At 31.1% G+C, this 12,710-nt stretch overlaps 1 protein-coding gene across 7 annotated transcripts in view; it reads right to left on the bottom strand.

Moving 5' to 3' along the window:
- KIAA0586 (KIAA0586 ortholog) overlaps window positions 1-12,710 on the bottom strand; it is a 149,902-nt gene that overhangs the window by 44,727 nt on the left and 92,465 nt on the right. For all 7 annotated transcript variants that reach the window (XM_031952648.1, XM_031952650.1, XM_031952654.1 and 4 more), the window contains 7 exons: window positions 8,208-8,401; window positions 7,071-7,189; window positions 5,356-5,546; window positions 2,339-2,498; window positions 1,747-1,972; window positions 1,296-1,552; window positions 532-608 (listed from right to left, as the gene is read on the bottom strand). In XM_031952648.1, the coding sequence (XP_031808508.1) occupies window positions 532-608; window positions 1,296-1,552; window positions 1,747-1,972; window positions 2,339-2,498; window positions 5,356-5,546; window positions 7,071-7,189; window positions 8,208-8,401 (1,224 nt within the window). The remainder of the gene's footprint in view (window positions 1-531; window positions 609-1,295; window positions 1,553-1,746; window positions 1,973-2,338; window positions 2,499-5,355; window positions 5,547-7,070; window positions 7,190-8,207; window positions 8,402-12,710) is intronic.

The raw sequence follows: 12,710 nt of genomic DNA, 5'->3' as shown, positions 1-12,710 counted from the left end.
TCAAATTATATATCTATACCCCTTTCACTGTCCAGTTGCTAAAGTTATAATCTAGCTACTAAAGTTAATTCATTTATTTTAACCAACAAACAATAACTAAATACTTACTCTGTATATAGTATTATGTAAGTATTGGGAATAAACAGAGGTTAGATAAGATACAGTCCCATAACTTCATGGAATTTATAATCTAACAAGTCCATAAAACATATCCTGGAATGATTAGAAAGACATTTGTTAAGCACTCACTGTGTGTAAAGCACTACATTAAGTACTAAAGATACAACAGAAAAGGAACATTCTCTTCTCAAGGTATTCACACTGTAATAGGGGGAAGCAACACATAGTTTTAAGTATTCACTTAAGAATAAATGAAATATTTATGAAAACTGTAAATTCCTTCACAAATATTTTACTATACTTTTATCTAATGCTGCATTTAAATAAATAAAAAAGTTTACTCTAAGATAAAAATTTAGGAAACAAGTTCTTTATCACAAGATCTAATGTTCTAAATAATCATTTTCTTACCATTTCATGTGCATCATGCAGAGTGCTAGATAAACTATCATTGAAGTTATTTAAAAACAGTCCTCCATCTGATGTATCTGGAAATTAAAATTCAGAAAATATTTTAACTTTATATTCCACTGCAAATTACAAATTTAAATTTACAATAGAACACCTAATTAAAAGTGAGGTGGCTAAGTAAAATGGCACTGGGTCTGGATTCAGGAAGACCAAAGTTAAAATCCAGCCTCAGACCATTTGTGTGACCATAGTTAACATAACCTCATTTGCCTCGGTTTCCTTGATTGTAAAATAAATTAAAGAAGCAAACAACAAACTACTCTAGTGTATTTGCCAAGAAAACACCCAAAAAAGGGTCTCAGAATCAGATACAAATGAAAAACAACTGGACAATAACAATGATAACTTCTACTTAGATATAATTAGAATACTGTTTTCAATTCACATACAAATTATTCTTAATTCTCAATAAGGTACTTGTTGAAAATGAAATAAAATTTCTTAGAAAACAATGTAATTAAACAGATGAGTTCAATGTGTATAAGAGACTTCAAAAAGAGCAAAACAAATGGGTTTAATTAAGGGAATAAAAGTTATGATAGTTTATCACTAAATCAATATTTATGGAAAGAATTTTTAGTAAAGCACTTGTTTCTTTCAAATAAAATATTTCAAATAAGTAAACTTAAAGAAGAATAAGTATATTCACATTAGCCTACCCCATCAATTAGCCAACTGGTATCAACTGCAGAAAATTAACGTACCTCTTGTAGCCATCTTCTGTCCATAGCTAAACAAAATCTCTCCTTCAGAAATGGGTCTCTCGACAGTCTCTGTCTCAGTGGTGGTAACATAGCTTGAACTACTTTCCTGCGTCATCTGGTCAGAACTTGGTGTGTTCACTGGAGAAGGAACTCTAGCTTCCAGAGGAAATGATCTAAAGATGATTGGATTGGGACTGGATGATGGAATGGGTAAGACTAAATTCTCAGGTTCTTCATCCCGAGCTACAGACATTACACTTTAATTTAAAAAAAAAAAAAAGGCATTTTATATACATAGTCCAGAAATTTCCAGGACAAATATTTTTTAAAAATATATCTATGATTAACAAAAAGAAAAAAAACACAACTTTAAAAACATCTATCAAAAAAAAAAAAAAATCAACAAGTTAAATATATATATATATATATATATTTTTTTTTAATTGCTTACATAGCTCTTGGATGAAGTACTTCCTCCTGAATAGGATTAGGATTCTCTTCATCCAGTGGTAAATCATCAGTACTCCATGGCTTGGGAAATTTGGGGCTTGGTCTTTTAAGGTTTTCAGAGGAATTTTCAGAGAGTGTAAGAGTTGGTGTACCTGCTAAAGGGGGTGTAGCAGCAGGAGTAACTGTAGGAGTAATAATGAGAGTACTTGCAGGGAGATTATCAGTCCCTAAAAATTTGAAACCAAAAGGGAAATAAAGTCAGCTAAACAGTCCAATTGACAAGGATAAAGGTATCTTTCTTTATAAAATTCTCCAACATTTTGTTATAAAAAAAGTACTGCATTTAAAATAATTATTTTTAAAAACCCATTATTGTAAGTACACAGTAATTCTGAAAAACATAAAACTATGACTTTTCTATTAGATTAGAAAAATTTTTAAAAGCATCAAACAATTACTTATTGTAAGAAACAATCAATTATTTTTAAAAGTCAATAAAGAAATAATAGGAATATACATTAATCTATAAATACAAATCCACATTAAAATTCTCATTAATATTACTGAACCTCATGAAAGAATGCAGTGTTTACCTGTTTGAGTAAATTGTTCTTTTACAGGAAAAATATCATGTTCTGAAACACAAGGTGAAGCCTCTGGAGTTTTTATTAATAGCGGTTCTTTAAGAGAAGATGGAGGAGGAGATTGAGGTGGAGTAGGCTGTGGAGTAGGAACTGGAGTATGGTGAACAGTCTAAGATAAAGGTAATACCAAAAAAAAGATAAATGAGACAAATAACTATAATCTTAAATCTTATAATCTTAGAGTAAAATGGACTTATAACTAAACTATAAAAAATTTAGACAAAAAAATAGGAAAGATCATGCATGGCTATAAGGAATTTTGCTAAACTACAACTTTTTCTGGAACTGGACACTGGAAAACCTTAGTTATCTGGAAATTAGCCTTTTAAAATACGAGGTCTTTTGGAATAATTCTGTATCTAGAAACCGTTTCCTCCTCTACAGAGTTGAAGAATCATAGCAAACAAAAGAGGACTTCAGAACGGAAGTAGGATATGGTGTTATGATTTTAAAAGGAAAAAAGTAGTTATGAAAACTACAAACTAATGAACTTAATGTATACTCTTGGAAAAATTTTAAATGATTAAAATAATTGTTCCTAAACACTTAAAAAATCAACCATCAGGAATCAAAGATGAGTTCACTAAGAACAAATCATGCTTAACCAATCTCACTTCTTTTCCTGACAAAAATACTGAATAAAGAAAATCTCTGAGACATAACAGATTTCAAGCATAGCAACTGAAAAAGTCTCTCACAATATCCTTATGAACAAGAAGGAGCATTTATAAACTTAAATGAGATAATATAGTAAAGTGAATTTATAGTTGACTAAATGATCACAACCAAACTGTATTGATTAATAATGGATGTCATGCTAAGTTTATAAGATAGAGTTGCAGGCTCTCTCCTTGATTTTCTTTTGTTCAACACTCTTATTAGTGATTTGCAAAAAGACAAAGAGAGCACACTAGGCAAACCTAGAGCTGAATGCAAACTACAGGAGATAATGAACATATTTGATAAGAAAAATCAAGATCAAAATATCAAATCCATAGACTAGAATGATAGGACAGGAAATACTAAAGAGAAAAAAACAATCTGAAATGGGTAAGCAAGAAAATACAGATGAATCGGTAAAATATTTTCTCATCACTAAGATATCAGAACTGAAAAAGTATCAATATATAGCATTCAATGCACCTAGCTAAATAAAAAACATCTCATTCATTCATTGAACATGTATTATATCTGGTACTTGAGTACAAGACTATGTTTGGAGACACACTTCAATGAAACTGATTACAGAATGAATTTTTTCGAACAGAAAATCTCAGACATCCTAAGATTTTTAACTAATAACAGAGTAATGACTCTATATCAACAGTCTATATTAAAGAAAATTACCAAAAAAATTCCAGAGATCTCATTTATGAGCACAACAAATCTGCATAATGCCAATATTATAGACCAGCTTATTTTCTTGATTTTAACTTCTATGGGTCAAATATAAGCCTAGAGTTCCCCTAGGATTTAAGAACTAAAAGATGAGGTATTTTGAATATGTCAATGTTCCATGTTACTATAAAATAAATCTAGTAATTTTTCTTAAATTACATATAGTCCAAGGGCTTTCAAAAGATTCTCATTCAACATGAAAAGAGGAGTCACTTATTCCAGGTTCCTCTTCTTTCCTCCATAATATCAAACTGTTATACTCTTCTGTGTCCAGAAAGATGGTATCCAACCCAATTAAAATGTCCCTTACATCACAGTAAAAAGCTGCACCATAGCAGGTGGTGCAACATATACAATTGGATGTGGAGTCAGGAAGATCAAGGTTCAAATCTGGATTCAGATGCTTACTAGTACTGATACTGAAACAGTCATTTAACTTCTATGTGCCTCAGTTACTTCAATTTCACAATGGAGATAATAAGAGCATCTACCTTAAAGGGCAGTTGTGAAGATCAAATGAATAATATTTGTAAAAAACACTTAGCACAGAGACTGAATTAGTTAAGTATCAAAAAAATGCTTCTTCTCTTTCCTTCTGTTTCTTTGCAACTATAACCACTAGTTATTTGCATTTAAATATTCAAGAAAAGTCTGGAACTAACTGTTCTCACTCACATAATACTTTTTCTCCCTTTTGCTTCAGTCTCTTAAGGGACAAAAGCTCTCTTCTAAAGACATTTCCCTCGATGGTCAGTTCTTTTCATAAAACTCTGGGCAATCTAATGCACCATAACACAGAAAGATTTTTATTCCACAGCATATCTGCTGCTTACAGAGTAAAATTAATGCATAAATACCTAAAAGCTTTTCAAAAATATTTCTAACACTATTTTAATATTATTCTGAAAAAACTATTTCAGAATTATACCTATCCAAAGTTGACAAAGGTATTATACTGCTGAACAAATATAGAATTTGCTCTAAATGAATTTTTTTAAAAAATTAAGTATTCATTATGTGCCCAAGTACTGAGCTAAACTCTAGTGATACAAACTGAAAAACAATTGCTGTCTTTCTTGGATTCTAAAAGGGGGAACAGATAAACAGACAGATAGGAAAGGGTAATTTGATTTGAAAAATCATAGAAATGATAGAATAATGAGGTACCAACTGAAAAACTCATTCCAGAAGTAGTGTTGATCTGATGTTGAAAAGTTAAGTAGTCTCTTGAGAAATAGATTGGAGATTATAGGAAAAATGTGTCTAAGAATATATAGCCATCTACTGCCTGCTTCTTAAATTTGAAGATACCATGAGAAAGTTGATCCATTCAATAACTACTAGATAAAGACATTCAATATATGAAGAGTATCCAAGCATAAATTCTTAATTTTGCTTATTCCTAATATCATTTACAATCTGAATTTAAAATGTAAATCAATTTTATTTTTTTTAAACAATACAAGCTTGATTTATGCTTGGTAACAAGAATTTGATCTGAAGCCTGTAAAACAAAATATTTATTTTAAGTTTTGCCATTTTAATACTCTATAAGAAATTGTTCTTACTGGTAAATATGTTACATTGTCAGGAACATTTGCAGGAAGAGGAGGAACATCTTTTGTTATTTCCTTGTTACCGAGCATGATGGCAATAATCTCTTCAAGAGCTTCATTCACAAAAAGATTAATCATATCTGAATTCACAGGCACACCTGCATCAACGACGAGTCGAAATTTTGTACCACCTGCTGCTTCAACTAGATGTTAAAACATTCAAGAAAAACAGATGTGTTAAAAAAAACTAGATCAGAATTAATATTTTAATCCTTAAGAGTATTGAAAAATCTTATAGGGAAAAAGGGAGGTAAATCTGAAAAAAATACATATATATATATACACACATACATATATAAATACATACATGTATTTAATATTTTCAGTACAATTTATTAAAAGAAACTGATAATGTGGTAATGACCACATTGCTAATTGAAATGGAATTGGGAAGAAGTGCATCCCATTTCTAGCTTTTAAAGAAATAAAAAGATTTGCATTGACATTTGAAAAAAGATTTGCATTTGACACGCTTAGAAGTAATGTATCTGAATAAACTCTGAAATTAATTTTGAAAGAAACACTATAGAAACTATAGTTCTTAGCTAAGGTTATACAGGGAAATTCAGAAGAAAAAGCTGCTTTACGAATACAAATGCAAACTTTTGCCCATCATTCTTGGATTCAGAAATTATTTGAAATACTCAGTAGGTAGAAAGTTCTACTTCTATATCATGTTCCAGTTAAAACTATATGAGTAGTTAATAGATGTAACCTAGAGGTATTATGTGACCTTCTTTCTTGTAATGAAATAATTTAGAAATTGTGGCGAAATATTTTATCTAGGCATTTTGTAAAGGGAACCTAAAAAAATAGGGCAGTAATTTTAAAGAAAACAAATCATCAATAAAAAATTAACTTCTTCTTAACATTGACCAGTAGAGAAGCAAAAACAGTGATATTCATGAACTATACCAAGATACATTTTAATTCATTTGAAGAATATTAGTTCTAATTAGACACTAATATCCATAGTTCCCTAAGATGTATTATAGATCTCCTAGGAAGACATGTACATAAAGGAGGAAAGGGGTAAATCAACTTCCCCTAGTATTTACTCAAGTTACAGAAGACTTTTAAAGCAAGTGAAGAAACTATAGCCAATAATAACTATATTGCAATCCTCAATCTGTATTTAATGATCATCCATCAAAAACCTTCCTTTTCTTATTTACACCAAAACATTCACAGCAGTATTTTTTGTGGTAGAACTACTGTACCATAATAAATGGTCACTACAAGGAATTCAGAGAAATTCAGAAAGGCAATGAAATTGTATAAAATCAAAAGTAGGGTTCAGAAAACAAAAATATACATAATGACCATAAAGAAAAATATCACTAAAGAAATCAGAATTCAGATTTAAATATTGAACTTTATTTTAGAATTCTGAAATGAAATATAACTGTCCCTTCTCTTTATATGCAGAATGATATACACCCTGACAAACATATTCAGTGTATTGGTTTGTGTTTTTCTTTGTCATAAGGTTATAGAGTATATCAGAAAATGGCATTAATATGAAAAATAAAAAGCATCAATAAAAAATTAAGGATTCTGAAGACTTCTTTTATCATTATTATTTTAAAGATGTTTTCACAATAAATTGTACAGAAACAAAGTCCAAAGGCATCTGAAAAGAAACAAATTAAAAAGTCAGAACTTACCAACATCAGAAGCTGAAGTTTCACTTTCTTCACTTTCTGAAACACTAACATTAGGTACTGTCTGTGGCTGAAATGGAAGCATCCTACTGATAAGTCTTGACATTATTTCCTGTTCTACCCTGAAAAACAAAAGTTAATAGTTTTTTTTTTTAAATGTAAACCTATTTCCATTTGATAGATGATAGACATACTGCTTTGACATTTTAGAATATTCCTTTATTCATAGACTATACATATATGATATATGAAAAATAACACCTGTTCCACAAAGTGATAAGGCTAAAAAAGCTAGGTTAATGCTGTAAACAATTACAGAACACTAAAAGAATCATAGTATGATAAGAATTTGCTTAAAGTCACTTTGGAAATCAGGATGGAAAAGTCTAACAGAACTCCTAAGTTCAAAACAAAGAATGAGTCAGTAAATATAACTGAAATAGCATGCAATTAAAATACTTAAAACTCTATTAAACAGGACACAGAATCACAAAATAAGAGCTGGAAAGAACCTTAAACAATCACTTGTTCTATTCTCTGTCTTTAGGCATGCATTTATCTAAAGAACCCAGGGGAAATAAGTTTTTTCTTTTTCCAAAATCAATAATTGTAGCCACAATTATAAATGATAACAGTTTAACACTCAATTGCATTGTAAGCTTTGTCTGCAAAGTGCTTTAAATTCCATTATTTTAGCCTTTCAACAATTGCAGCTAAGGAAACTGAGGCTAAGATAGATTGCCCTAGCTAGGTTCACAAAGCCCATTTCAAGGGGCATACTTGCATTCAACTCTCTTTGGATTTCAAGTTCAGTAATTCATTACACCATTACACATCATGCTTCAAAAATCATCTGACACAAAAGAAGATATCTTTTTAAATACATTATTGCCAAAAAAAATACACTTTTTCTACTATGACAGTAGATTCAAATGAACAAGTTTGGAGACATTTCCTGTCATTTTTAACCCCCCAAAACACAATAAAATAAGCCTTTTAATCCTACATCAAATAGTGACTAGCAAATTGTAAAAGAAAAATTTAATAGGTAAAAGTAATGTAAGTGTTGCAATGAAAGTCTCATTTTCCTGTCATATTTAATATTATCACTTTATTAATATCAATATCAACATAATTTACCAATTAATAAGGCTATTTTCTAGAGCCTCTTTTTTCTCAATTACTTTCTCAAGAATATCAGCAGTAGGTTGAGCAGCAGATACAACTGGTGGAAATGGAGGACCATTATAATGTTGAGGTATAACTTTAGCACTTTGATTAAACTCCAGGACTGGTTCAAAGAAATCTTCAATGTCATCACTTTTTTCTTCATCCTAAAGGTAACAAAAAAATGCAGTGATTCTTTTACACAACAATGATATGTAAGACAGTATGTCAAATAAAAGAAAATCTTTAGAATATATATATTTTGCATACACTGAGTGGCAACATAATAAATGGATAGAAAATGGGTCTATTAGATGAGAACTCTATTCAAATCCCACCTCTGACTTGAACTGACTATAGTCCTGAGCAAATGCACACTGCTTGACCACACACTGCTCAAGGCAACATTTTTAAGAATCTAAACTGAAGAAAAATTATCAATGTATACTGGTCGAGGGAATTTCTTCTTCTGGGATTCCCTATACCAACTGAAAAATAGACCTAACTCTGGCCCTTTCCCCTATTTTATTCATCAGTATACATACAGAGAAGACCATCAGATTTAAAAAGTTCTTGTCAGCCAATAATAGAATTTTAACAACTTCTTATCCACATTTAAAATATCTTATTCATAAAAAATTACCCAGGCATGGGCTCTGTCAATAAAAGTTATAATTATTAAAAAAAAAAAAAATATATATATATATATATATATATATATATATATATATCTTATTCAGTCTTCTAAAAACCTGCTTAACCCTGTTAAAGTGTAATAGCATTTAAACTATGTCACTTAGAAATCATAGTAGAAAAAGAAATAGGACATCTTGAGAAAATATTAAGATGATTATTATGATTCAGAAAAAAACAGTGAACACATTTAATATGTAGTTCTGCCAAACAACCTATGATTGAATACTACCTAATCAATATTAGAGTATATTATTATTTTGCCCCTAGAAACCTCCTTACTTGGAAACTGCAGCACCTTACAAGATCGAATACATCTCAAAATTCATGCATGATGGATTCTCTCTGATCCTATAAATGGAGGTAAGAGTAATGAATGAGTTTCAAAACCTCCATTTAAGGAGGGAACCCAGGCTATTATTAACCTCCATTTAAGGAGGGGGCCCAGGCTATTTTCTCCCCACAGTTGATCCAAGCTACATGGAAAAAAAGAATGAGAGTTCAATTAAGTATACAAACATATCTATGTGTGTATATACTTATGTATATGTGCATGTATGTATATATACATACCCATACATAGGTATATGTAAATATACACAAACACATGTATATCGATATAGAACATGTACTATATGCACACATGTAATATGTAATACATAAAGTATATTTTTAATTACATATATATGCAGAAACCTGAACAGGTATTTTTTATCTGAGTTCAGCCTGCTCAATTAAACTTAAGGACATACAATGGATGAAAAGAACCCAGATTCCAGATGAAGTCCATAAAAAACTCCTGATACTTCCCTATAGTCTATTTAAAATAAGATGAATCAGAGGTTTATTCAACTATTCAGCTTCTAAAGAACTCATATTTCCCACCTAAGTATTTTGAAAGTCCTCAATTACTGAATAACTTATTAATCTGACTCTTTCAAGTGGGATCTGAGTAGGCTATTCCTTTGGAAGACCGAAATCTGACTATCTAGCAGTCTGTCACCTCTAGGTCCTTCTAAACTTATGGGGATCTATGTTCTTGGAGGACTCTGTCTATATAATGTTAATTAAGGTATGTCCATGGACACACTGAGAGACCTATGGTATAATAGTAACCTAATTGTTGGTATCTAATAACCCCTTAACAAAGTTTAAATAAGGGGATAATGGGAAATTATGCCACAGTGTTTTAAAATGAGGAAAGGGAAAAGAAGACACATCAAATGGCCTCAACTCTATCTGCCCGAGAACCAAAGGGAGAAAGTACTAGTGAAGGCTTGAGGAAAGATGAGAACATCCACCTGATATAAATACGTAATACTAACTACTAGCAATATAAAACCAAGAGTCATTAAAATACAAATATAAACAGGGATATGAAATTTGTCAAAAAAAAAAAAACTAGCAAACTTTATAAAGCATTACTTGAAAATATGCTTCAAACAAATAGAGTTGGAAAAAATAAAATTAAAACAAAACTGAGGTTTGCATTAGAAAAATGGCAAATTTGAATGAGAAAGATGAAAAGGCAACCATAACAAATATCTTGGTGGATTATAATTCTAAATATCAATATGGAATTATGAAAGAAAACTAATTAAAAATTAGTACTACCTAACAATCTCATATTAAGCACACCTTAAAGAGTGAGAGAAATAAAATGGTCAATTTTATATCAAAGAATTCACAGCAGAACATAAAGATTATTAAAGTTAGTGCCTGCAGAAGATTCTGGGAAGGTAGTCAAGTAGTTCAGAAAATTCCAAGCTTTCAACATTTCCCTTACAAAAAACAAAACTGAGGTGAACAGAGAAGATAAGTTGGAGCAGAACAGTGTTCCTCCTGGGACAATCTGAGAAGATCCAAAGACAGACAAGAGAATGAGGTTTGCACCCAGAGAAATATAAACACTTCCAGGCTAATTCCTTTAAAACAATAAGCAGAGAGTTCTGGGGTTAGCTGGGTTGAGAGGTGGTCTAGGCTACCACAGGAACTTTCACTTCCTAATGTGGAGAGACAGGGATTTACCTTCAGAGGAGGATATTAAAATTTAAAAACCTCTCCGACCCCAAAGAATAACTAGTTAGCTACTCTAAAAGAGTTTAAAAATCAAATGAGATTTTGGAAAAATTTTTTTTGAAAAAGAACAATCCAAAAAATAACCAAGACTACAGAGAAGAAAGTCAACCAAATAGAAAAGGAAATCCTGATTCTTTAAAAAAAAAAAAAAAAAAAAAAAAAGCTTTTTATTTTTCAAAATACATGCAAATTTCAACATTTACCTTTGCAAAACTTTCTCTTCCAAATTTTTCTTCCCTCCCTCTCTTAGACAGCAAGTAATCCAATATAGGTTAAATAAGTGCAATTCTTCTAAATATATTTCCACAGGGGCAGCTAGGTGGCACAGTGGATAGAACACCAGCCCTGAAGTCAGGAGGAGCTGAGTTCAAATCTGGTCTCAGACACTTAACACTTCCTAGCTGTGTAACCCTGGGCAAGTCACTTAACCCCAATGGCTTCAGCAAAAAAAAAAAAAAAAATATTTCTCATCAAATCAGATCAAAAAGGGAAAACAAAAAAAACAAAAAAAATAACAAAAATACTATGCTTTGATCCACATTCAGTCTCCATAATTCTCTCACTGGATGTGGATGGCACTTTCCATCACAAATCTATTGGAACTGTCTTAAATCTCCTTATTGTGGAAAAGAGTCAAGTCTATCACAGTTGAGTGTTACACAACCTTCTTGTTGCTTGGTTCTCTTGGTTCTACCCATTTTGCTTACCAACAGTTTATGTAGATCTTTCCTGGTTTTTCTGAAATCAGCCTGCTCATTTTTTATTATAAAACATCAATATTCCATTACATTCACATATCATTACTTATTTATCCATTCAGTTTCCAGTTTACCACTACAAAAAGGGCTGTCACAAACATTTTTGCACATGTGGCATCCTTTACCTTTTTTTATAATCTCTCTGGAATACAAACCCAGTAGAGACCACTACTGGATCAAAAGGTTATGCACACTTTGATAGTTCCTTGGGCACAGTTCCAAATTGTTCTCCAGAATGATTGAAGGATTGGAACAAGAAGTTTGGCAATTGTTAATGCTGTAAAGTTACCCATGCATATATCCTGTAAATAAAAAGCTATTAAATAAAAAAAAAAAAAAAAAAAAAAAAAAGAATGATTGAAGGAGATCCTGATTGTTTAAGGAAGAAAATGACTCTTTGAAAATTACATTGGGCAAGGGAAAGCCAATAAGCTTATGAGATCAAGAAATAATAAAACAAAATATAAAAAATGAAAAAATAAGAGAATGAGATATCTCATAAGAAAAACAAAAGATCTGGAGAACAGATAAAGAAAAAACCTACTTCAAGAAAAATCTACTTGAATCAATTCACATCTTTAGCAAATTTGCAGGAATGAGGTTTGAGAACAAGAACTGATCCAAAGGAATTAGATGAGCAAGAAGAGCTAGAGTTCTGAAATCCCACTTACATAGGGAATAAGTTAAAGAGGGAACAATACCTAGCCAGAAGGGTATAAATCTCTCCAAACATTTGAAAGAAATAAGAGGAGGACAACATAGGATAAGGTGGGGTACAGAAGGTTGTGTAGATTAAGGGTAGTGAAATAATGTATGTAGATTAATGGAAAAGGAAGAAGGGGGAAAGAGAAGATGCAGGAGAGGAAAACAAAAGGATAAGGGGGAGGCGCTCAGGAAAAGAGGAGAAGCTTAAGTTAATAGCAAGGCAACATAGTAGTAGAAGTAA

The sequence above is a fragment of the Sarcophilus harrisii genome, chromosome 2, assembly GCF_902635505.1.
Source record: "Sarcophilus harrisii chromosome 2, mSarHar1.11, whole genome shotgun sequence".
Lineage (NCBI taxonomy): Eukaryota > Metazoa > Chordata > Mammalia > Dasyuromorphia > Dasyuridae > Sarcophilus > Sarcophilus harrisii.
The sequence above is the reverse complement of the archived record's forward strand: the minus strand, read 5'-3'. Positions and strand labels throughout refer to the sequence as shown.